This window comes from Lathamus discolor, chromosome 5 (assembly GCF_037157495.1).
Source record: "Lathamus discolor isolate bLatDis1 chromosome 5, bLatDis1.hap1, whole genome shotgun sequence".
NCBI lineage: Eukaryota > Metazoa > Chordata > Aves > Psittaciformes > Psittacidae > Lathamus > Lathamus discolor.
Window position 1 is genome coordinate 13,608,676 of NC_088888.1, and position 26,895 is coordinate 13,635,570.

At 37.2% G+C, this 26,895-nt stretch overlaps 1 protein-coding gene across 8 annotated transcripts in view; it reads right to left on the minus strand.

Moving 5' to 3' along the window:
• Positions 1–340: 340 nt before the first annotated feature.
• MARK1 (microtubule affinity regulating kinase 1) overlaps positions 341–26,895 on the minus strand; it is a 59,612-nt gene continuing 33,057 nt past the window's right edge. The window contains exons 7-19 of one of the 8 annotated variants that reach the window (XM_065679844.1): positions 26,113–26,169; positions 22,149–22,385; positions 21,940–22,059; positions 16,790–16,889; positions 16,117–16,229; positions 14,647–14,818; positions 13,417–13,607; positions 10,754–10,854; positions 8,437–8,598; positions 7,393–7,647; positions 6,182–6,218; positions 4,588–4,632; positions 2,396–2,483 (exon numbers count right to left, since the gene is read on the minus strand). In XM_065679844.1, the coding sequence (XP_065535916.1) occupies positions 4,621–4,632; positions 6,182–6,218; positions 7,393–7,647; positions 8,437–8,598; positions 10,754–10,854; positions 13,417–13,607; positions 14,647–14,818; positions 16,117–16,229; positions 16,790–16,889; positions 21,940–22,059; positions 22,149–22,385; positions 26,113–26,169 (1,557 nt within the window). In that variant the 3' untranslated portion in view covers positions 2,396–2,483; positions 4,588–4,620. Of the gene's footprint in view, positions 2,484–4,587; positions 4,633–6,181; positions 6,219–6,736; positions 6,853–7,392; positions 7,648–8,436; positions 8,599–10,753; positions 10,855–13,416; positions 13,608–14,646; positions 14,819–16,116; positions 16,230–16,789; positions 16,890–21,939; positions 22,060–22,148; positions 22,386–26,112; positions 26,170–26,895 lie in introns of those variants that run through there. The other 7 variants (XM_065679840.1, XM_065679838.1, XM_065679837.1 and 4 more) reach the window with 7 other exon arrangements.

A 26,895-nucleotide genomic window follows, 5' to 3' on the forward strand; every position in this document is an offset into this window, starting at 1 on the left:
GTTTATACATGATCTTGGGTTAACAGTGGTGTATTTTCAAAGATAAATGAACATGGGATGGAGTACTGGGTGATATGGTTTAGTGCAAAGCATCCCTGCCCATGGCAGGGGGTTGGAACTGGATGATCTTAAGGTCCTTTCCAACCCAAACCATTCTATGATTCATGGATCCCTTACCCCGTCTTTCCACTGAGAGGTACTAAACCACATTGCAGGACCCCAGAACCAATGCAACACTAACCCTAAATTCATGGTGTTGAAGACGAAGCCTGTACCCCTTGAGCCTAGCTTGCTCCCTGCAGTAATCACTGCGCTTTTATAAAGGGCAACCAACAAGTAGTTTAGTATGAGAACTGTTCAAGTAAGTTTTAATAGAGTGCACCAGTGAATCAAGATGACTTGCATCAGATTTTGTTTCAATGAACATCAGATAAAAAAAGAAAAAGAAAAGGGGCTACAGTTCTTTCTTTCCAAACACCACCCTTTTTCTAAGGCAACAATACACGTCCATTTCAGAACATAACCGTTACATAGGAAAGCTACATCACAGTACAGCATGTAAAGTCCATCTCGGTCAAGAAGCCATTAGAGAATGGCACATTTACTACACTTACAGCCTTCTAACTTAGGGTTACAGAGTTTACCACAGGGTTTTTTATTTTTTTTAATTTTTTTTTTTTTTTAGTTTTTATTATTTTAAAGTGACAGTTTCTTAATGAACTTTCTATTCTTCACAAGAGTGTGCAGATGGGGCCCTTATCTTGATATTACAGTAATTACGACATTAAATAACATTGCACAACCAACCTCTATGGTTAATTCAGTACAAAATAACAAGTATTAAAATGTACCAGTACTAGTGGTTTTACATAGTTTATAATCATTAATTATGAAGGAAAAAAATGTGTGGGGTTTTCTTTTTTTCCTCTTTTCCATAGGCAAGTGCCTAATTACAAAGCTGCACATTACAGGCATAATGATGTGGAATAAATACAAGAAATCTGGTAAAATATTAAACACAAACAGGTTACATGGGAACAAACTGTACAACCACGAAAGCATAAATCAACAATTTATCATTATAAACAATGTATGTTTAGCTGTAAAATATCCTGTGGAATTGCATGTACTCTTTGGAGGGGGGGCACATGTTCCAAAAGCCAAGCTAATTCCTGAGGTGGTATTATTAACTGAAACAATTGGTCAACACTTCAGATTATCTTGTGCTATTAAACAGTCCCAATATTAATATATTTCCATAAAATGGAATTTATAGTATTCTGAAGGCAGCAAAAAACAAGTGATACTTTACACCATGAGATTCAAATAAATCATTATGGTTCTCCATTGTGGTGCTACATTGGTTGATGGGACATGGGAGTAAGCACTGTAACTTACAGACAGAACATCACTTACACTTGGTTTCTGTTCCCCCACAGTTCTGAGCTGGCCCAAGGCAGAACAAAGGATTTTAACTGTAAGTGCCAACACTGTAAACATGTTTGTATTTTGTTTGTTTTTCAACTAAACACCACCTGATAACAAGGGTAATAAGAGCCTAAGAGAAGCAGGAACAGTCTTGTGTAGAACAAAAGCTGGTTATTCATTAGCTTTTGGTTCACATCATGAACAATCTTTAAATAATTAAAAATGGTCATGCTACAGTTGTCAAAACTATTTTTGTGCATCTGACTCAGGACAAAAGTTGTTTAAAAAACGCATGACAGAGGTAAGACTTATAAAAACCACCAAAAATGTAAATGATAGGGAAGAACTTTTCCAACTCAAAGCATCAAACATACATTTCTGTGCAGAAATCTAGACAACTATACAAGATCTGAATTTAAGCAGTCATCTTTTTATTATACAACTCTATGAACATAAAATGAACAGAATGCTCTATATACTTACCTGTACATGTGAACATAACTTCTTTAGCTACAGTTATTTAATATAGGTCATACTGGATTTAACTTTACAATTCTGAATAACTATGTATAACCTTATTGCAATAAGGGCAATTTCTACATGGGGAGTTTCACAGGCCAATCACATTAGGCGTAACCAGTACATTCAAAGTGTAGATCATGTATGAATCTTCCCTGATCCCAAGAAATTTAGGTTCTCTTTACAGCTTAAGCTCGTTCGCTATCTTGGATGCAATGTTCTTAAACGCGATAGAAGTCCCAGATATTCTTTTGAAGCGAACTCCATTGAGCGACAACCGCGGCAGTTTGCAGACTTCCATCTCCCACTGAACAAGGCTATCTTGTCGTGCATCACCGTGAACACAGAAGAGCAAAAACCTCTCTTTTTGTTCGTAATCACAGTTATTAGCATCTAACACTTTCCGAATCTCTCTCATCATATCGTTAGGGTCCATAGAGCTAGTGGTCTTCATACTCCACGTGAACCGCAAGGAGCGTGGCTTGGAATCCTTGCTATCCTCCTTCTCTCTGTCTTTTGGCTCCCCAGAAGCACTCCTGGAAGAAGTGACATACAGAACAGTCAAGAATAAAAGCTGTAGAACCAAGAGATAGAAGAGAAATACAGTTCTTGAGCAGGGGTTTCTAAACTGCCATTGCCACACAGTCACACACAAGCCAATTCAAATGTTTTGATGGACAGGATGCTGTTGGAACAGTCGTGCACCATCTCCTGCGCGCACGGGTGCTGCAGTGCAGCACTGGGAGCTGCTACCAGTGCTGAGTAGCACTGAAGCAGCTCGAACTGGTGGCACACAAGCAAAGCAAGTTTGAAAACCCCTGCTCTAAAACGTTCTGATGACATGTGGAATGGTAACTGCAGCGGACACACGTTACTCCATACTGCTCCAAAGAAAGTGGAATCTATGTAAAAGCATGACTGAAGTTATGCTGATTTCATGATCTGGAGCATGCCATATACCGACAGAACTGAAGTCGAGAGAGACAATCCTGAAGCAGAAATCATACTGTAAAAGCAGCAGAGGAAGAAATCCCACCCTGCGATTCACAAGAGTTCAGTTAGTTCCCTCCCCTCTTTTCTTCCTTTCCCTCCTTTTTGCATTTATTATGTATTTTTGACCTCTCTCTCTGTAAAAATATCTTATAACAACGTGCTTTATTTTAACAGATTAAGCAAAATTTTTTGCTGTAATTTGGTTGTAAACAGCTTGCTTGTCAAGCAGTTGAGGACATAGCCTATGGCTTTTTCATGGAAGAAAGAGTGACATATAGACACAAAGTAATTTTGTTGACGCAATGACATGGACAAAATTTCAAAGGATTAATTTCCAACCAAGGTTCTTGCTCTGACGCTTCTTTTATTTATTCAATTGCAGAAAGCATTTAGAGAAACAGCACTAATTATTTAAAAGTAACAGCCAACTGTTTCTATTCTTGTGCCAGGTACTTCAGATGCCTGATGCCCCCCGTCTGTCACTGGGGAAGGGTGCTGTTCTCATTTTGATAGTCTACAAACTGTCACTATTCAGAGAGGAGTCAAAACAAGCATTTTTAATTTGACTTTCAGTGTGATCCCCAAGAAACCACGTAAGTGTTAAGCGATAGAGCATGGCAGGGAGAAGATCTCAAAGACTTTTAGCCCAAAACAGACACTGTAGGATGACAAAAAGTAGAGGAAGCTAGAGAATGAAAGCAAGAGCTGAAAGCAATTTCACACTTCATTTGAACAATTGATTAATCTCTTTTTTCCCCTTTCCACATCAAGAATTTGACAGCTAATAAACTTTGAATTGAAAAGGGCTAACGTAAATAAAATTTATTGTGTATTACACAATGAATCCTGTTAAAAATGTGCTGCCTTTTTTTGTTGTTTAAATAAAGGCTTTCTGTTTTGACATCTAAGTTGATACTTTCCATAAGTGACCAGTTTAGGATACAAACTACAATGCCTGTTCATTAGAAAGCATCAAAATAAAAAGTTATGCATTGTGCTAAGCCACCAAAAATGCAGAACCAAATGCTGAAATATGGCAAAAGAGCAGAGATATACTGGAAAATGAGCATATGAAGGAATGCTTTAGTACTAAGAAAGCAGATACAGATTTGTGTACAGTGGTTGCCATACAAATTCAGTACTTAGCAGTCACCACCCTTTTTGTCTCTGAATGTCACTTATTTCTCAATGTGAAGTGACATTCATTTCACAGGGACTAAAGGTGTTTACTTCTGGTTAACAGCAGCTTTAATAATGAATGCGGTAAGCAACAATAGTAAAAATGCAATATTAAATATATACACACACACAGACACAAAGTATACTATACTTTCCACTGAAACCAAAAGTAAACACCATTAAATATTTATAAGCCAAAACATGATTTTAAGTGCCTAAATAATTGGTTAACTCCTACACGGGGCTTTATTATTCACAGGAATATACTTAAATAAAAGTCTTATATTAAATACTTCGCAAGGGATAAAGGCCCTCACCAAAGCCCCCTCCCCCCACAATTAAAAAACATTTCTGAAATGCAGATTAATTAAACACTATTCTATTTTACATCCTGATTAACTCTTGAAGAAATCACTTAAACCTTGATGCGAAAGACCTAGGAGCGAAGTATTAATAGTGGCTCCTCACCTTGAGGTGTCAGTTCTGCCACTGGCTTCGCCTTCACTTGGATCCCTCAAAACAAAGTTAAGGTTGAGATTCAATGATAAAGGTGAAAAATAAAAGTTAAGAAAGCCTACATCTAGAACAATGTCAAATAGCTACTGATCAAAAAAAGAGAAAAATCAGTATAATAATGTCAAGCCTAACACTGTTTAACAGTATTTTTCCCACAGCTGTAATTTTAACTTTATGACACCTTCACTTCTTGCAGCTCTGACACGTAATGGTTTATTTATCTATTTTTTAAATTGATGGTAATATCAACAGGTTATTCTTAACCTACTGCAGACAGAGAGCAATGGCCACATGTAATTCCAGCAAGCACACAGGATCAAGGTGGTCTGGGGTGGGGGGGCTCCACTCTGCACCCTTCTGGCCAAGCCTTTACACCTCAGTCCCGAGAGCACAGGGAGGTGCCCTTGCTTAGGCACACTCAAATAATTAAAGGTAAGACGTGCCTAAGAGTTTGTGAGATCAAATGTTTGGAGCCCAGTTCAGAAAGTTTATTTCAACATCTGCTTATCTTTAAGCAAATCAGCTGTTACATTGGCTTTGGTAAGATTACTGGTGAGCTTGAAGTTAAACATGTATTTTTTTTCCTCATTTTGGTGAATTAGAACTGTAAAAAGGAACTGTTCTGTATTATGCCCTTTTAGTCTGAATCAGCTTGAAAAACAGAATGTGTAAGCCACCTAGGTGTGTTCCTAGTGCTGCTGTACAAACATTTTAGCACACAATTTCAGCTACTAATTTAATACCTTCACAACACAAATACTTTAGTAAATAACATCAGAGAAGCATCATTTGACATAAACCATTTACGCAAAATACATCAATACCCTATTCATTAAGCATTCTCATTATGGATTTATTTTATATACTTACCAGAAAAGGCATTTAACCTTTGCGAGAAGATAATAAAAGTCTTTCATGATACCTTCTATTCAAAGTATGCTTTAAACCATTATTTCCTGAGCAGCACACAGGTTAACAGGCATGCAGTTATGTGATCCAACTAAAGAACAGCAACCCCCACCCCCAAACCTCCACCCAAAGTCTCAAACAACTCCCAGTTTACAGAAACAAAACCACAACAAAACACCAAACCCTCCACCACCACCAGCAACAAACCGAACAAAACCCTTACAAGGCCTTCATTGTAGGAAAATACATTTCTAGCAGTATAAGGCATAATAGGAAATTGTATAAAATGTTCTAAAGATAACTTTAAGACATCAATTTACAATATGTTAATTCTAAATACACAGTTTACAGTATTATTTTAACACTGCAGTATAATGAAAATATTAATTCTTTGCTCCGACTCGTCAAAACAATTCAAGATACCCTTCCTTGCAAATAACAATGAGCTGTAATGCAAAAAACCAGCCTGTGCTCTTGAAATTGGTTAGGTAAGTAACAGAAAATACCTTTTTTCCCATTAAGAAATGTACCCTGACAACACAGAGACTAATTCTGCTGTAACTTTCGTTTCTTGTTTTAAACCACAGAACAAATTCTTCCCCCCTCCCCTTCTCCCCATGTAAAGTGCTGGAGATACCAATAATGGAGGATCATAGTCCTGTATCTTCAGGTTTCTGAAAAAAGAAAATAATTCACATACTTTTTTTGGTTTTTCTTTTTAGTTCATCATAAGAGGTATTACTTAAACATACAGTGAGGCACTAGGTGCTCACCAGGTTAGATCCATTTTATAAGGAAAACACTGAATTTCTAGCTTTTTCTCTTCCCTTGTAGTATCACGCAACTCATATTTTACTTACAAATTTGCAACTACTATCTTAACCTAGGTTTGAATTTTTATATCTATGTATTATATATATATATACACACACACAGACAAATGACAATTCAGTACATAACAGCATAATTCTGCAAAGAAAAGAGAGGTTTACAAGACATAGCTCTGTTGTAAAACTGACAATAATGCATATGGATACATCCATAAGTAGGCTTAAGAATTATATGTAAATCACTGTTAGAAAGGGGCAAACTGAAAATTAAATCCCATTTTGGGAAAGCTACTGGGACTGCGAAGTCAACAGTCACATAATATTAAACTATGTATTTGAAAATCCTTCCCAGCACTTCTTACAATATTATTACTGTTAGCATCATCACGGGAATGACCGCAGGTCCAGGGTGTGTGGGTTTTCTTCTTTCAGAATCCTGAACTTGCTTTTGAAGAAGCTGGTAACATGATATGAGAGGCTGCATGATACTGAAATATTAGTATTTCCAGACATCCAGATTTCTGCCCACTTCTACACTTCTTATTTATTCACATATTTTAGAAGTCCCTGAAATAATTTGTTAATACCTCTTCCCTCTAAGCATGGCAATGAAATAGTTGTAAATACAGCCCTTGCAACAAAGTGCATCCAGTTAAAATATTGTTAACATTAAATAATGACTCATTTTTAAGTCACTGCTTTCAGTATTTAAGTTCATTTTAACTTAATTGTAGCATCTCTGTATTTTAGCTGTGAAGCATGAGTAAGAATGCTTTTGAGAAGCATTCTTTTGCTCCTTTCAGATAAAGCAGCAGAATAACTGATCAAACATAACGGTTACAATACACACAGAGAAGTAAAACAAGGCAGGTTCTGAAAGGAACATACAAACCAAGCAGCATTCTGACTAAATGTACATCTACTTCAGACTTAAACTGGACATTTTCAGTGACTTTGCAAATATGGCCCTATATAAGCTGGGCTTTTCTTTTTTTCTCTTAAAAATCGAGGTACTAACCTGCGAACAAACTTGGAAGTTATCTTGCTTATAATACCAGTTGACGTCCCTCTTCTAGCATGTGCAAAAGCACCGGTTTCATGTGATGGTGAGGCAGGCGGTCCATTGTAAGTGGCATTACGCCGCTCCCTTAGCTGCTCACCATGGAAAGTGCTTCGACTTGAACTCCCCCGAGGAAAGCGGGTTCGGTCTGGAGTGGTAGTGCTAATACTATGAGCAGACGGGGAAGCAGCAGGCACTCTTTGAGTTGCACTGCTGGGAAAACAGAAACATAAATAAAGACTGTGCTAGAAACCCTCCTACATGACAACCATTTCTCAAAGATAGGAAAAAACCCCTGCTCTTGATTACTTTTACTTTAAACCTGATTCTGCTACTTATTTGCCTTTATGATTCATACTTAGAAATAATCAAGATATATAATCATTGTAAAATTAAATTGTCTCAAGTATTAAGAGCAGTTAAAAAATACACACAGATAATAGGACAAAGGGAAAAGTTAGAAAAGTCTGTAGTAAGATCTGAATATGTTCCCAGCCCTCTTCCTGAAAACTATGTTCATCAAAACCTTTAACACACAAGCACTCCAAAAGCTTAACAGATACTTCTTAAGAATTAATTATCTGGCACAAATAAATGCATAAAGCTATTTGGGCAATTAACAGTAACTATACTACAGTGCTTTTAAGACAGAAATGAGCCTAGCAATCTACAAAACCAAAAGGTTAACATTTCAGTGTCTCACATGAATTTATGGTGGCATGTGTTGTACAGTCCTGTCTAAATTAGTTAAATGTTTACTTAATTTTTCCAAAAGCATCCAGAGGGAGGCAGTCAAGGGACTTCTTTAACTACATGCAAACATTCTATGAACAAAATCAGGTTTAAATTGACTGTAATGCCCACACTACTTGAGTAACCTGGTGTTTTGAGACAGAATGCAAAATGACAGTTTTGAATAGACTGCAATCAAAGTAGATCATGGACTGAACAATAGCATTTTTGAAGTGCACAGCATTAAAGAAATAGTAATCAATTTATTACCTTGGTCTGTAAGCTTCAGTGCCATCTTTGATGGTTGGCAGTGTAACTTTTATAGGATGACCAGAGGCAGACATAGACTTTTGATGCCGAGGCCGTGTTGATACAGCAGAAGTTACTGCAGAGCCTGCGGAAGACGTGCTACTCGCAGACATTTCTGTTAGGCTTTTACCATGGCAGCAAGGCAGGAGGGACGGACAAATGAAAAAGGAAAAGAAAGGTTAGAGTATAACACCATAGCAAGCAGGGAAAATAGTTTCTTCTTTTAGTGCCATTTAAATATCCAGAAGACTGAGTGACCTGGCTGCCATAGTCAGATTAAGTAAAGAATATAGAATCCTGAGAAAATTATGTTCCTCCACAAATCACATCACCATATATGTTAAATCAGGCCTTTTCACTCCTCCCAAGATTAAAGGTTGTACACACATTATTCAAAGTAATGAAGAAATACCACAAAGAGTACATGGAAATAGTAAAAAAAAAAAAAAAAAAAAAACCTGAAAAAAGAAATTTGCAAAAGCCTTAAATAGATTGATTAAATAGAGTCTCCTTTTGTGAAATGAATACCCTTATTTTTAGTTACAACTCAAACACCTAGAACTTGAAACATTTGGAACTGCTGTCACATTATCACTTGGTAGTGAGTCTATTTTCAAAGGACAAAGTTGTACTTCTCTGGACCATCTCAACCACTGCTAGGATGAGCCAAAATACAGTTCTCTCTACCCTGCTTTGCCTAAGTGGCAAGGAAGAGATGGAAGTAGCAGTAAAACTATTATCTTATTAATTTTTAATATAAAAGTCAAATGACTTTTTAATACAGAAGTCAAACTACAGCTTTGTCTCCACAAGCATAAAAAAACTTGCATTAATAATGTATTGGCAACAACAGTCCCAAAGCTAAATAATATCTGTAGCAAAGAGGTAAAGATTTAGTGCGAGTAAACCAATTACACAAGATTTGCAGCTACACCAAATACAACCACAATGTATTACAGGAAAGGCAAGTATACAATTCAAACAAAAATCCTTCATTTTTCAGAATCTGCTCAAAAAGCTGAACATACTTGCACTTAGGAACAGGGATTAAGAGTTGTATTTCAGTGCTATAGAAAAAACAATTAAATGTAAATTTATAAAATGAGAAACTTTTGAAATAAAATCCCTTCTCATTATGTTTTTGGTATTATATCTATTGCAGGAAAACCTGTATTCATTTTTGTGAGATCAGAAAAATCACTTCAGTATAAATTTTAATCCTAAAAAATATGTTCTTATTTCTTAAAAAAAAAAAAAAAAAAAAAAAAAAAATTTGTTGCAAACTTTGTTCAAATATTTTTATCTATAGTAAAAAATTTGGAAAGATGCTTTCGAGAGCACCTAATAATTTGAAATTAATTAAATACTGAAAATCAGTCTTTTTAATGTACCTCCTTATAGCACTCTTGATAGCTGGACTTCGCATGCTCCACAGCTCATTTTACTGTAGTTCAACAGCCCTATACTCTTGCTATTTTCAAAATTAAATGTATAATTAAAAAATTCAAACACCAAGACAGAAAACAAAACTAAACTAATTTACTAGATGGTGTTATTTCATGCTAGGGATTTTCTGATTCATTTTACCCTTTGTTATTTAAGCAGCTAACACCAAAATAAAATCAGAGTAAGATCTAATGCTTTAAACTAAAAAATATCCAGTTTGCATTGCTCCCCAGTAAAGCCAATGTTTATTTTGCAGTCAGGTACAGGGTTTAACTAGCACCAGGGATGAACAAAGGATGTATCTCAAAACCCCCAGTAATTGTGGCAGTGTTAAGTACAATAATATTTCACAAAACGTATAAACAGTGTAATTATCATCCCAAATACACATACAAGTTGGTTACTATCTCTACTAAAATATTATTTTAGGCCAAAAAATTGTACCATATAGAACTGACAAGTCTTAACAATTTTAACTTTGATTACTAGAAGAAATGGAAAGTGATCAGGCTCCACTGTTGGGATGATCCAACGAAGTTCTCCATAACAGAGCTGTCTATTTGGTTGTAAGCAGTTACTTTACTCACTGTTGCAAGACAACCATTGGTAGTAAATGTGGATCCATAAAAAGAGACAAAGGCAAATCTACACATTTAGTTATAAATTTCATTACAAACATAGAAATTGTGGTGGAAGACAAGATGAAAAGGTACAATCAGACTTCATATATTTCGCACCATGCTTCATAATGGTATTCACTAATTGCATAACCTGCTTCTCTGTGCCTCAGCTCCTGTACCCAAATTAGTAAGTAGTAAAAGTTGAAGAATACCTGTTGTCCTTCCCATTCTGTATTGCAGAATAGCGATCTGAAGAACGTTCACAAACATAAGTGTTCCTCCTTGTCATTCCACTACCAGAAAATACATTACTCTAGAAGAAAATTAAGACAAAAATTAAATTAAATACCTTCTTCTACTGTATATTATGTTGTACAGAAATGCCAGAATTGGAAACAAATAAAACCAGTTTCATCCATTTATGTATAGTCTTCAAATGTACTAGCCTAATCTATTGAAACAAATAATTTATATCAGCTATCTTTTCCAATAGCTTATTCACCATCTCTTTACTGTACCATTGAGAGTACACTAAAATAAAACATAGAGCAACTGAAATTTGCTGACACTTGCTTTCCTATGTATTATTATCCAATTCCCATATACTGTCTTACTAAATTATTTGTCTCTGGGATCAAAGGAACAAACTGGAATCCTAGAGAACACATCTATGTGGCTGGTTGAAAGGCTTCCCTGTGCAGATTAAGTTGCTAAGGCTCCAGCCTTACAGTTAGTTGCCTTCTGCCAAAAGAGGTTTCAAGAGAACAAAAAGAAAATATTCTTAATCTGTGTCTGTCAACCCATAAATTATTACACAGGTAACACCAGATATGTCTTGTAGCAACAATAAAAATAAACCCAAATAATCAGAATAAAAAATACTGACGTAACTTTCCCTGTTACTGATTTCAGTTTGCACATACTTCATTGAATACCAATGTTCTCCTCCTCCCCTGCCACGCAGATTAGCTGCTGAAGACTTACTTGCAGTACATGATGCACAATTCTGGTTTTAATACAGTACATAGTGAATTTGGGGTGAGAGAGGTTTGCAAAGTACTAACCTAACATACTGATGCACGCTGGCAAGATTTCAAATACTCTTAAATTTGGGAACTGTAAGGCATCATGAACTCTGCAAGATTGACTGTGTGTTTAGGTCTCCCTCATCTACACATTTGCAGCATTAGTATCACCCCCCAGAGACTACTGAATTAACTGTTTCAATAACTGCACTTACCTGGTTTTGGAATTTAACTCCTGCAAGCTAGACAAGTATAACTGGAGGTGACAGACTTGTTTATAAGAAATCCTGCCTTCCCTAACATCACCCTTAAAGTTACACCGAAGTATTTTAAAATTATCCATATTAAATTTGCTTTGTTCACTATAAACATTTGAGTTTTAAAAAGCAAATTTAGATTTTTTGTAAGCTGCTCAACCTTAACTACTGTTGCAATATCAGATACCACTATTCCTTAATCTTGCCCATCACAAAGCCTCTTACTAAGTCCCCAAACCACAAATACTGAAGTTACCATTAGCAAGTAAATCAGTTTCTTATTCTTAATAGCAAAGATATTCCATTTAATTAGTTCTCAGAAAGTAGAGAAATGCTTTTGATATATCAGCTTGTACCATACATGACTGTAATCAGCTCTGGGGCTATATAGTTTTGGGAAGGCTCAGATACAAAATCTAATCTTAGAAGTCACAAAGTTCCTGCATATAATCCACACAGCCATAATTTCGAAGACTCTTTGTGGGGATAAACAATTTATTTTAAATTTGAAAGAAACGTTTAAAGCGCCTGCAGATGCACTGCAGACACAGCCTGTAGAACAGCAAGAGTTACATGAACTTCAGCATTTATTTTATTTAAAGAAAATTCCTGCAGAAATGCATCTAATCTCCCCAGAGTATCCAAGATGGGAGCCAGCATATAGAATCCCAAAGAACAATGAAAATTCTTGCTGCCTGTACTAAAAGATGGCCAGAATTTTTGTATTTAATACAGTGTGCCTCCTAAATAGCATAAAGTGTACTTGAATCTTAATTTACAATTCCTTCTTTTTTTCCCCACATGAACTCTTGCTCCTAAGTAGCTGATTAAACATTACACAATATTTTTCCATTGTATAGCCTAAACACTGATACTACTGCCCATGAACTTCCAGAAAGCACATGCTTTCACATTAGGAGAGACAGACTCTCCTATTTGGAACAAAGATGTCTAAGGCAGTAACATGATACTGGTTTACAAAACTGTGAAGGATGTTGTAACAGAAGAACTAGAAAATAAATCATTTCCTATTACAAGAAACAGGTTGTAATTCATAACATCAACAGGCACACACACCAGGGGAAAAGTAGGTTGTTGCCCTCCACTCCACCATATTTGTGAAGTCCAAAGAGCGGTGGTTCCAGAAAACTAAGCGAAGTCACAGGGAAAATGTTTATGAGGGATATTACGTAGGATTATTCAGATGAAATCTGATTCAGAAAGTCCCTTGGCTTCCTTGTAAATACACAAGCATCAGAAACCAGCTAAAGAGCACTCCATATTGGCACTGTTCTTACGTTCTTTCCCTAAATATCCACTATTTGTCTTGACAGATCTTCAGTTTGCCCAAGTGCTGACATCCTAGTGCTTACTCTTATGTTAGTGTTAGAAAAAGTAAAGTTGTGGGGGAAGGGAAAAGTTTATTTTAAAGACATCCACTGAAGCCTGTCTATTTCTGTCTGCCAGCAAAAGTTACCAGAAATAGACTTAGTGGCTTATTCAGTAACCATTATGTCTATAGTAACCTTATGCTGCAGATTTTGTTTAAATAGGGAAAAATAAATATAAGAAGCCAAAAGTGCAAACACTCACACTGGGAACAGTGGATTTCTTTCTTTCTGGACCCACAAGTGGACTTGCAGCCATTTCTCCTTTGGATCCCACTGTAGTGCTGCTAAGTTTGCGTGAGACATCCTTGTCCCAGTCTTCCTTCTGTTCGCTTTCCACACTATTTGCCTGAGCCCTTTTCGTGTATGACACAGCAGGAGGAATTGAGGGACCAACTGCCAAATAAAAACAGAATTAATAAATACCTAAAAATAATCATTGCATTCTTCCTGGCCAAGATAGTCCAAATATAATTCCCTGAGCCCAAAAAAGCATTTGAACAACTATGACTGCAAACTCAGCACGTACATCAACCTATTCAATTGAGGTTTGTCACATTAAGTTTTTTACCTACCCTCTCTTTGCAGTTCAGAATTAGTTCCCATTTCACATCAGGATGTAAAACCTAGAAGAGTATTTTAATTCTAACTTTAAACACCATGGAAGGTCCTTTTCCCCTGAAAACCCTAGAACTATTTTGTTTAAAAGCCTGTTTATGCTTGGAAAATTACAATTCTTTCCCCCTTACAATTCTTTAAAATGCTTTGAGACAAATTCTCCACCTGTAGAATTTTACATTCCCTTGAAATAAAAATCACATTAGCTGATGATCCTCACAATTTTCCTTTTCTCCCCCCAAAAAATAACCACAATAAACTACTGCAGAGGGAAAATGGTAAAAACAGAAATAATAATATAAATTAAGGCAGAGAAAAGGGAAATGTTTAGCATTTTAGAAATATTTCCTGTAATTTCATAGTTCTCTCAGGGGGCGAGAGGGAAAAAAAAAATAAAAAAATCACCTTTTTAGTTAGTGTTTTAAATGTGCACTCCTTTTTGATGTAACCACTTTCACCAGAAAATATTTCCTTAATAACTGGTAAAATTGTTGTCCCTTGGAAATAATTTGAACCCAGCTCCAAATGCACTGGTAAACATAATGGTTTACTGCTTTTGACTGTATTCCAGACCAATATTTTGCCATTACTTCCTAAACACAAAATATCCTCAAGCTCTTATTTAGTGAATAAAGCGAGTAACAAGTTTAAAACATTAACTAAGTGACATTGACCCAGAATTATGACAGAAGCGTTCATACAAATAAAAGCATCACAGTGGAGCACAACAAGATACACAACAAATGCACAGAGTGGTGGACCTGCCAGGTTCACAAAACACTGCACATTCAGACTTGAGTTGTGTATGTTACTTTACTTGTTGGAATGTCATCCCCACCATGATCACTGAAACGCCGCTGTTTCTGGTTAGTTGATATACTCCGCTGGACCTTCAGGTGAGCAGGAGACTGCACAGAACTGTTGTTGAGGTCACTGCTAGGACGAGACCTTTGACCCAAGTTGCTGCTTGTCAAGGACTCACCTTCAAACTAGAAGAAAAAGTTTTTCAAAGCATAAATTCAACATTGCTGGTACTTTCAGAGCATTTTGAAGTGAAGAGATAAAATTGTATCCAGAGTTAAATTTTATTCAAAATGAATTTTATCACTTCATGTGTGTTTAATAGTTAAACCTGCTTTAGCACAGGGGTTAAACTGCATGATCTCCAGAGGTCCCTTCAGACCCCAACCATTCTGTGACTCTATGTAATGTGCTTTAAAAAACACAGCTAAAGCTAAGAAGTTAATGAATGCTGAAAACAAAATTAGCAGACTCCACAGTTACAAAACTGTGCTATTTTAAAACCTAAGCCAAAGAGTGGCTCCCTCAACTCTTTTTTTTAAGCATAAAAAGCATTTCTAGCTTCAGAAAAATTTCAAAATGCAGAGTGAGTCAGAAGGGCTAAAAAAGAAAGTACTACTGATTCAAGGATTCCTTACAGCCCTTCGACACATCTTTATAAAGGCATATAATTCAGCCACCGGTTTGTTGATATCTAAAAAGCCTAAGTTGTAAGAGCGAGCAGTGGAAAAGACAAATATCCTCTTTCCAAGCAGTTTAAGTCAGTATCATGCTAGACAGATTCCCTCCATGCTCTGCTATCACAAGGGAATTCTGGTTCAGAGATGTTGTGGGAAAATGCACTCAATGATGCACATAGCAGATCCACACAGTCTTGGAAATGAAGGAAGGCTAATGAAGCAGCAGGAAAAAAATTCCTTCAAAAAGAAAGCCTTGGTCTTGATTTGATTTCTTGAAAATCCCTATGGTCCTAAAAGATCCCTCTAGTTCCAAAACAGTCGAAATATTTCCTATCACAAATATATTAATGGCTATCACTCAGTTATTTATTAAATAATAAAATACACTATAAAATAGTACAAGTGAGAAAGGCTGAACACATTTCTGAGAAATAAATTATGTTACATCTTAGAAGTTTGAGGAATAATTGCTCTAGTGAGACTATTTCAGATTTTAACTGTAAATGCACATGACAGGAAGAAGACTCAGCACTTAGAAGTCATGCCACTTCAGATTAACAACTAGCTTTTTAACAAAGCAATTCAACAGATTTACAAGCAAATGCTAAGATACTATATTCAGTCTATTTCTTCTTATAGGAACTAGCAACATATCCAAGAAGATATGAAAATGGAAAGACATCAGCAAGTTATCAATTTTTTTAACAGAAGATGTTGCAAAATAGTTCAGTAAAACATTAATCACCACAATATTCAATTCAGGCAGATATAAAGGTGAAAGAAGATATAAATTAGGCAGCACTTACTTCAGGTGGTTTTCTACCTAAAAGTAGGTAAGTAGCCATGACTTCATCATACTTTTGGTTTACTAAAGATTCATGGATTTCTTCTCTTGAAAAGCCCATTGTCACCATTATGTCTAAAAGTTAGAAGAACTAGATGCATTACCAGAGTAAGTGCTTGGGTTTCCTGACAACTAAATAACCACGTGTTAAATTAACACGTAACTGGGATTCAATTCAACCAGCATCATCTTTGCTGAGCAAAATGAAAAAGACTGCATCTTCCCTCCTTTCATCGTTATACTCTTGAAAACTCAACTATGTTATTCAACAGAGTTCAATGTTATTCAACATGAAATGTTATGCAATGACAACACTGGCAAATAGAAACTACAAACAGCTACAGGAACAACATAACATTTCTCTGACCATGCCAGATAAAAACTGTTGCTTGCTTCCTTCTGCATGCTGAATTCTGTAATCTTATTTGTCTTTTACTATGCTTGTAGATTTATGCCAGCTCTATGAAGTCACAACAGTAGTTATAAGGAGGGCATTGTAATGAAATTTCTCATTTAAATAAAAACATTTTACTTGTAGGATGAGATTGCATGTCAAATTTGGTAAGAGCTTAGTTGGATCTACAAGATAAAATTGCCTATGAACATCAGATGCAACATCATTGTAAAAGTCTTACCTATTCTCTTAGTGTCATTAAAATCTGGTTCAGGCTCAGTATATGGCTTTAGTTCTTCTTCTTCATGGCCAACATTCATCCACCGATCCTTCATAATTTGCTAGGGAAAGAAATGAAGTTTAGGTCAATATGCCATTTACCATGCCTAGGGAATCTGGGCGAGCTGGTCTGGGGAAAAACAACCATTAAAATTCATAATAAACAGAATTTTGCTCTTTCACTCACACCTTTCCCCTCCCATCTTACAGTTTCTTCTTTTATCTTTCACATCCTTTAGTCTCCATTAGTTCACCCCCCCATTATTTATCCTTTACAATACCTACCCACTCAAAATACCAGAAAAACTACCAAAGGAAAGAACCTGCAGTTCATCACACAAAAACCTTCCATTTGTACCCTTCACTTCCACCATCTCTTAATCTCACCTTGCTGACTGCCTGCCACTCGTGCCCTAACCTTGGTTAAAATCCTAGATGTTACTACAATATCAACTGTATCATAATAAGTAACTCCTTCAAATAATAACAAAGGAAGTGTTTACAAACTATAGAATTATTTCAGGAGCATGCCGATGCTTCCTACAGTCTTTCATTCCAGGATCATGATGCCAACTGGTCACTTTATCCTATGGCTCTTTCTCCCTGCGCTTGACTTAAACATCTTTGTCGCTGACACGGACAGTGGGATTGAGTGCGCCCTCAGGAAGTTTGCCAATGACACCAAGCTGTGTGGTTCGGTTGATACACTGGAGGGAAGGGATGCCATCCACAGGGACCTCAACACGCTTGTGAGGTGGCTGATGCCAACCTTATGAAGTTCAACCATGACAAGTACAAGGTCCCACACCTGGGTCGGAGCAATCCCAGGCACAGCTACAGGTTGGGCAGAGAAGAGATTCAGAGCGGCCCTGCAGAGAAGGACTTGGGGGTGCTGGTCGATGAGAAAATGAACATGAGCCAGCAGTGTGTGCTCGCAGCCCAGAAAGCCAACCGTATGCTGGGCTGCATCAAGAGGAGCGTGACCAGCAGGTCGAAAGAGGTGATCCTGCCCCTCTACTCTGCTCTCATGAGACCTCACCTGGAGTACTGTGTGCAGTTCTGGTGTCCTCAACATAAAAAGGACATGGAACTGCTGGAACAAGTCCAGAGGAGGGCCACGAGGATGATCAGGGGACTGGAGCACCTCCCGTATGAAGACAGGCTGAGGAAGTTGGGGCTGTTCAGCCTGGAGAAGAGAAGGCTGCGTGGGGACCTAATAGCAGCCTTCCAGGACCTGAAGGGGGCCTATAGGGATGCTGGGGAGGGACTCTTCGTCAGGGACTGTAGTGACAGGACAAGGGGTAATGGGTTAAAACTTAAACAGGGGAAGTTTAGATTGGATATAAGGAGGAAGTTCTTTCCTGTTAGGGTGGTGAGGCACTGGAATGAGTTGCCCAGGGGGGGTGTGCGTGCTCCATCCCTGGCAGTGTTCAAGGCCAGGCTGGATGAAACCTTGGGTGGGATGGTTTAGTGTGAGGTGTCCCTGCCTACGGCAGGGGGGTTGGAACTAGATGATCTTGAGGTCCTTACCAACCCTAACTATTCTATGATTCTATGATTCTATGTTCACAGTTTGGCTGAAGTGAGAAATGCCTCTTAACTCTCTCTGTGCCGTGCAGATATTTCTTTCTGCATTCTTTGGAAAATTTCCTCTGCTGTAGCTTGGATCTGTTTATAAGCCTGCCAGACTGAGCAGCTGGAATCCTAACCACCACCACAATCTCTCCTTATGGATATATTAATCTTTAAAACAGCTAAAATCGGTTTCCTTCCTACAGCAACAGACACACATGCCTCTTTAGGGACATTCTCTAATATTGCTTACTAGGTTGACAGGAGAGAAAAAGAAATCAAGTTTCCCACAAGCTCCAAATATGCTTTGCAAATACAGAATTAAGTTATTTCTCACAAAGAGCAAAAGACTCAAGTTTCCATTGATATAACCAGAGTCTTTGTACGTAGTGCTGCTGCCAAATTACAGACACAAATAGCTGTATCCTTACAAGAACAATACAGAACTCTGTACTTGGGCCAGTTAACATTTGGCTGACAGTAAGACTTACAGATTTGTTCAAAGTTCTGCCACAGGATTGATTTTTTGGCTTTTGAAGCAGGAGATAAAAGGGAAGGGATTGTGTACATGTATTGCTTTATTGTATCTCTGGCATAGTTAGCACAAGCTTCTTTTGCAATAGCCTTTGGTTATGTATTTGTAGCCTTGCAGTAACATGATAGACTCCCCAAAGAATAGTATGTGGTATCTGCCATTACAATTTTTTTTAAGGATGCTGTTAATTAAATGTAAAGTTTGTGTTTGGATGACACAAATCATACTGCTCAAATCCTATCTCCCTTTCTCAGTCCTTCTTGAACAGGCAAACCCAACAATTCCCACTTATGGTTTTTCCTATCTCTTCAGTAGGCAGATCACTTCAATGTAATCTGCTCTAGGTTTTCCATTTGTTAAATATAGCTTCTATCTTTTACCTTAAATAAATACCTTTAATATCTTAAATATCATCTTAAATAAAGGTTCTATCTTTTAAATACATGATCTCATAGGCACGTTGAGTTATTGTACAACTCTTAAAACAAGTTCTTAAGCATTTTGAAGTGACACAAATGACCCAGTTCCAGGATCAGTATTAAATCTGCATAAGTTCTGCTGTGCTTTCACTTGGCTGATTCAAGAGTCTTGGTCAAGCTGAAGATCTGACCCAAACTGTATTTCTTAAAGACCAACTCAAACTGAGTTTTCAACCAATTAGGTATTACTGATGAGGTTTCCCTCAACTTTCAGGAAAACAATTTAAATATAATCCGGATCAAGACATGTCTGTCTCAAAATTATTTGTTTTATTACTCTTTGTAAGCATAAATCTGCTCTGTGGGAATTGCACAGTGTGGCTTTGAAAGAACTGAAGACTGGGAGGAGGAGGAATTCTTTGAAATCCTGACAGTTAAGAGAGAGCCCACATTTTCTGACAACGCATTTTTCCTATTTCTTCCTGTGAAGATTTTACAACAACATTCTCTTGCTTCTAAAATGTTTTCTCTCTGCTGCAACCATGAAAATGTCTAGATGAACCATTTCAATAAACATCTGCCTGGTCCTTACCAGAGGAAAAGTGCTAAGCCTAACCCATATGGTGCCGATCCCGTGTCAGCCTCAGCTTTGATGCTCATGTCACTGACAAACATCCTATTGAATGGTGAAGGAAAAACATGCATGGGAACTGAGCGGGTGGATGGCTAGGACTGAACAAATAATTAAAAGACAAAGCACAGGCAAAAGCCCTTCCCACCTAAAAATGAGACTGTCTTTCCACTTTTAGAATCTACGAATAAATGTGCTTGCATTATAAATATGTATTTTTAGAAACAGAAGAAATAGTAATTTCTTTCCAAAGTGCAAACCATGGCTGTCTAAATCAACATACATGTGGTTTCAGGAACACTCATATTTTAAGAGCATCTGTGATGTCTCTCTCCCTCAGATTAGCAAACTGATCAATACCTGTTATCATCAGTATTTTGGTACTGATCCATAGCTCAAGATCCCCTGTCACACAATAACATTTTCTTGCTCTCTTCTGTATAATCAGACTATGCAGTTCCAGCAAGACTGCTATCCAACACATCTCTCTAGGGACAGGAAGGAATTTTAGGAGAATTGGATAACACTACAGTATCTAGAATGAAAGTAAAATTAGATCTCAAGAGAAACTGCTGAAAATCCAGAGGAAAGTTCAATAAAACAAAAATGTTTTTCCTAAACCTTAAAACACAACACAGAAAAGCACAATCTTTCACCATCTTCAAGTCACTGCGCTCTTACCATTCTGTCCTCTAGACAGTAGTAAATACATAATAATTAATAAGTATCAATAAAGAAGCCACCATTCACTATTCTCTTCAGCACAGGTTTTACTAAAGCTACAGTTATTTATAACAAGTCACAAACCAGCATCACCTTGAGATAAGTTGTATGCAGACACAGCTCACTAAATGTTTGCTACCTTAACACAGGTAGCATCCGTGTCAGAAAGTGTAAGTCATGCCATCACAAATAAAAAACTGCTTAAATGGGATTTATTCTCTGGCACACCATCCACTGCTGCACAAGTAAGCAGAGAAAGATGAAATGAAATCACTGGTGATTAACTCACATAAATGCTACTTTAAAACCGTTCTGTTTATCTTTCACCCTACTTTCATCTCTGTGCTAAGTAGGTAGTATTTTCAAGAGTCTATCTTGGTTAAACAATTCACAAAACAGAACAGGACACCATTTAGAGTGAACACTACACAAAATATTTGCTAAACAGCAGCTCGAGAGTCATCCAGTAAGTTCATGCCAGTATAGCAATCTTGAATGAAAGAGCACCTTAAAAACACTGAACCTTTTTAGCCATATTACAAAGCCTAATTTACTACCACCACCACAAAAATCATAACTCAGTAGAAATCCCCGAAACAGCTTTTAGCTGAGGGACACAGTATTAACACGTGTTAACTAACTGGCTACTCAGAAACAGAAGTACCAGAAGGGGGAAAGAAAAGGCGGCACAGAAATTACTGGCAATCACTAGCTTATCATTCATTGTATTCTTAAGCATTTGCCTGTATTATGGCACTAAAACAAAACCACCCACACAGTTTTCAATCACAGTTATTCTTTTATCTATCCCTTTTAAAAAATCACGCTGCATATGGTAAATTAAGTCAAAATGGCTGATGGAACTGCCTGCTGCTGGTTTTGGTCTTCTGAAAAACTCCTGAGAATAAGATCTTTACACTCTTGTCCTGCTTGCCCCCATTTTGAACACCTCCATTACCTGACCGAAACAAGTGGGAGCGGTTTGCATTTCGAAATACTCTTCAGTTATAGTCTTTAGTCAGTTGCAATTAAGGTTAGACTTTCATCCATTAACATTTTATATTTTCAAGATGTTTTGGGGACATTTCCTCTCTCAGTCTTTTTTTAAAGAAAACTTTTGGGTCCTTAAAATGCAAAGAAAGTACCTATTGTGAAAAAGTCTCAAGCAATTACTGTATTTTATTCTTTCTTAATTTAAGTCCCTCTTTTTTTCCCAAGATGAGATTACTTACTTCCAAGCTGCCTCGTTTTATTGGATTCAGTACTAGTAGCTTCTTAAGTAGATTTTCACAGTCTGTAGACATATAGAATGGGATGCGGTACTTCCCCCTCAGCACTCGCTCCCTCAGTTCCTTTAAAACAGAGTTTTAAAAGGTGAGCCCACTAATCACACATAAGATTTAAGGAGACTGAAAGCCAAGCTTTCATACTGCAACTGTACCTTTAGATTCTGACCATCAAACGGCAATGATCCGCTTACTAGTGTGTACAAAATCACCCCAAGGCTCCACACATCCACTTCAGGACCATCATATTTCTTTCCTTGGAAAAGTTCTGGAGCTGCATAAGGCGGGCTTCCACAAAACGTGTCCAGTTTATTACCAACTGTAAATTCATTACTAAAACCAAAGTCTGCAATTTTAATGTTCATGTCTGCATCAAGTAGAAGGTTTTCTGCCTAAGAGAAAAATGAGAGGAAAAGAACAATTCATGTATCAGAATAAGATCAATATATTACAGAGTAGTATTTATCAATAAATGCAAATATTTGTTTTTAAACAGTTCACCATCTTTTTCTTTCTTGCAGAATGAAAGAAACAAATCTCCCTTGAATACATCAAAGATTGGAAATAACTATGTTTACTCAAAGAAATATTACTGTTAAAGCAGCTAAAGAGACTGGAAAGTCAGCTAGTGAATCAGCTGTAAAGATTTTCTTCTCTGGAAGAACCAACTCAGTTCAGGTTTAGACTGAAATACCCAGACATCTCAGGACAGCAGTTTCAGCTTTTGACAGGTTCATGCCAACTTTTGACGCTAAGAAGCGTAAATCTAATTCCAGACATCATCTACCATCTCGGTAGGGTAAACGCTAGAAGGGATTTAAGGTTTCAAAAGAAGATCTGTTCTGCTCACACGATGACATACTTCAAGCTATGCACTGTATCTCAGCATTCTGTACCAAAAAATTCTCTCCCCTTTATTACTGGTGCTTTCTTAAGTAATGCCACCACCAAAGGTGTTTAACACTCAATAATTACATTGCATATGAAAAAAAATGCATGCTTCATACAGCTAAGAATATTCATGTCTGTGCAGCAATCATCATGTAAGTGCATGCATCACATATACATAGATGCAAGTACTCAGAAACCTGGAGAGTCAATAAAAAATACCTTAGTATCACAGGTAGGTCAGAAGATTAAAAGAGCAAGATTAGATAAATAAGAACACATTACTGAAAAACACCCCATACAGAGCATTCTCAAAATGCAAGGATGCTGAGAAACAAGGGCAGCAGAACTGGGCAATGTTTGCTCATCTGTCTGGGTCCCAGTGCCTGATCTGCACATTAGCAGCACTGAGCAGTACAGGAATCCTTTTTCAACAGGAGGAGAGAGATCAGCCAGAGCAGAGCATTCACCTAATTGCCAAACATCAGTTTTATAGCAAACACAAACATCTCTCATCAACTGCTATGCTCAGAAAAGTTCAAGACAAAGAGAAGCAGCAATCAGTTTGTTAGGGTAAACATGAGTTTGTTTGGGTTGGTTTGTGTGTTGGTTTTGTGTTTAGTAATTTCACTTACACTCAGTGAACAGAACAGGAAACAATTACCAGTATATCATCAAGCCAAAGCTGCATAACAGAATTAAGCCTTTACCAGGAGTAAAATACAGCTTGCTTATATAAATTAACTACCCCAGAAAATATTTTATTTTCCCAATTCACGACCTGTAATCTCAGCTGGTTCCAGCTGATGTGCCTGCAGACAGACTTACAGAGGTACCTATTTTCCAGATTTGACATCCTTCTACATTACTGAACAAAGACTTCATTTTCCCTGTGGTGAAAACATTACTGTCAGCGCAGCTGCTCTGCGATTACAATAGTCCTTCTAGTTCAACAAGTACCCTATGCTTTTAGGTTCCTCACTTCAAAAACATCAAACCCCATCCTTTCTTAACATGCCAAATAGAAAGGCTATGCTCTTGTTGGTTACACATTGAGAGCAAAAAGTATTAAGTCACTGAAAAGGTAAGATAAAGTTTGTGCATCACAGGATGAGCAAAGCTGGAACTGGTTATAGCCCTTTCTACTCAAGCCATTTATAAACACAGAAAATTAAAAGGAGATGATTTAAACATCCATAGGCCTTGCACTCCCCCCTCTTCTGGACAAACTTGCACATTTTTTTGTATGTCTTCCTAGTTTAGTAACTTATTTGATAGAGTTTATCCTTTCTGTTATTAAAGCCAAAAAGACTTAGCAAAAATCTCTGCCTTGCAGTGATAACAATGTTTATTGGTCAGCACGCTGGTACTATGGAGAAAGTCAACAGAAGCAGATGAAAATTCAGACGCAACTCTAAACGTGCTTCTTTCTCCTCTGCAGCTCCACGAGAAGAGTTTTAAGTGAGACAGAGATGACACATAATGTTTGAAAAGAAAAGACAAAGTGCGAACACCTCCTCAAAGCCATGCATTTATCTCTTTTTTCTTCAGGGAATGTATTTTTCATTGACTGGCTCTCAATCGCACCTAACACTGAACTTTTCAAATGAGTCTAGCATAACTCCATCAAAGGGAAGTCAGAGAGAGAAAGGCAAAGAAATTATTCTGAAGCCTGCCTGCCTGTCTCGCAAACAGGAAGGAGATCAACAGCAGAGTACTTGTGACAGACGGTGAAAGGGATACTGCATAAACCTCGCAAAGCGGTTTTGAGCAATCCTGTGAGCAATGCAGTGAGCTGTATGCATCCTATGGAACTAAGAAATGAGTATTAGGTGGAGGCTGTGACAGGCTTTGGGAGAAAGAGTGAGATGCAGAATGCTAACTAACCACAGGGGTTAATGCAGTAGGACTCAATAATAGTATAGCTGCACTGAGCAAGCCAGTGCCAGATAAGCGCAAGGAGACGGCTGGCTCCCTACTCGCAGCAAACTACAGGGCTGAGTCAACCACTGAAAGTGGCTTGTCCAGCCAAGCCAATGGGTCCCGTCTGGAAAAGGGTGCAGCCTTCTGGAAAGCTCAACAGTGACTGCTGTAAGCCCCAGGGAGCCTGACAAAACATTCGCAGGCTCCAAACCACCATGCAAGACAGGGAGGAATTTTTTTATATCAAGATTTCAATGAGATCCAGCCTTTTCCTTCCTTACGTTCCGACTTCAGAGTGCTGGCTCGGCACCTCCATCATCAGATGACAATGGTCCTGGGGCAGAGAGGACTCAGCAGAAAAGGATGTATTATCCAGCACCATATGCACATGCACAAGCTGGCAAATTGACAGGTGTTAGGGAACAGATTTGTGAGAAAGAGGTCAACAGCATGCTGCAGTGTATTATAAGGAAGTTAATACAAAACATAATAGTAAAAAAAAACCCTTAAGACAAAAGATACTGATAAAACAAACCTTTAAGAATTATTCAAGTTCAGCTTATTCAACATTTTAGATACATCAGTAAAAAAGAAACTACAGTGTTTTCTTTGTAAGCATACAAAGACACCCAAGAGCACTAGCCAACTTTTAAGCAGGTGAAGATACTGTGTCCAAGTCCCGTGATATCTAAACTTGGCATGAAGACAACTTCAGACTGAAGGCTTAGGTTGTACCTGCAACAGCTGAACTCTTTAACATGGTCTAGGATGTTTATCCCGATAGAATGCTAGAAAGCATCAAAAAAAAAAAAAAAGCTCAACTAATTTCTGTTTACCTTAGATTTATTTTTCTGTCTCATTAAACATGAGAGTATAAAACAGAAGTTCAAATGGATTAAAACCCTAACATATTCCTTATGAATCACTATGATGAGATTGTTTTTTATATATATATGCTTATATGTTTATGCAATATATTTTAACTGAAAATGTTTCAGTGCTGACTGGTATCACTGAACTTCTGCAGCTTTGGTGTGTGTACATCTGCATGCCAGCAGGTACAATTCTTTGGAGAGCATGTCTTTTCGTTAAAGCTAAAACTGGAATGAAAGTAACACATTCTATTCTTGCCTCTCCCCTGTTCCAACAGGCAAACTACATTATTTTTGTGCTTCAGAAAATAGACAGTAAGTGATATTTACCTCATTCACATGTTTGAGGCATTCACGGTGGGAAGGACAAGTATATAAAATGAAAATAACTCTATAGACTGTCAACCAGTAAAATGAAAAGTAAGTAACAGCCTACCTTAAGATCACGATGAACTATGCACTTCTGATGACAGTACTGCACAGCAGATACAATCTGAAACACCAAGATGATCAGTGAAATACTTCATTTCCATCTCAGCATTTGTATATAATCTAGTATATAATTTTGGCTTCTGATATGATTCAGCAGAACATAAGATATTTATGTACAAAGCTTTAATTTTAGAAAATATTCATGTAAGTTTCATTAAAGCTCAAACACTAAACCTAAAAAGTCCCTAAAAGCAGCTCATTTTCTTATTAAAAAAAGCTTAATACATATTCCTTGATGTAATAGGAGAAACATCTATTTTAAATGCAGATCTCCCAATAGCAGTAACTATAAAAGGAAATTATTCCACTCCCCCAACCCAATAGCCAGATGTACCAACTTGGATTTTATCTTCTGAAATACCTACAGCATAGCTCTGCAATTCATCCCTAACAGAACAGTTCATTCAACATGTCCATATGTACCTTTCACATATATATGACAAAACCCAAGTCTGAAACAGCAAATTAAAAGCAGTTTCTTTACATGTTAATTATATACCTTCATTCTGAAAAATTCCAAATTTTATCTAATCAAAGCTTTTCGCAATAAAAATCACCAAAACCAGGGTAAAAAAAAAATAGATGAGAAAGCTTGTAATAACAGTATAAAAACCTGTTAGAGACTACTTTTCATGGAAAACGGTATGACATGACACAGCAATACATGTCATCATATCAACATCTCTAGATAGAACATCTGTTAAATTCTAACATTCAGAAAAGGATC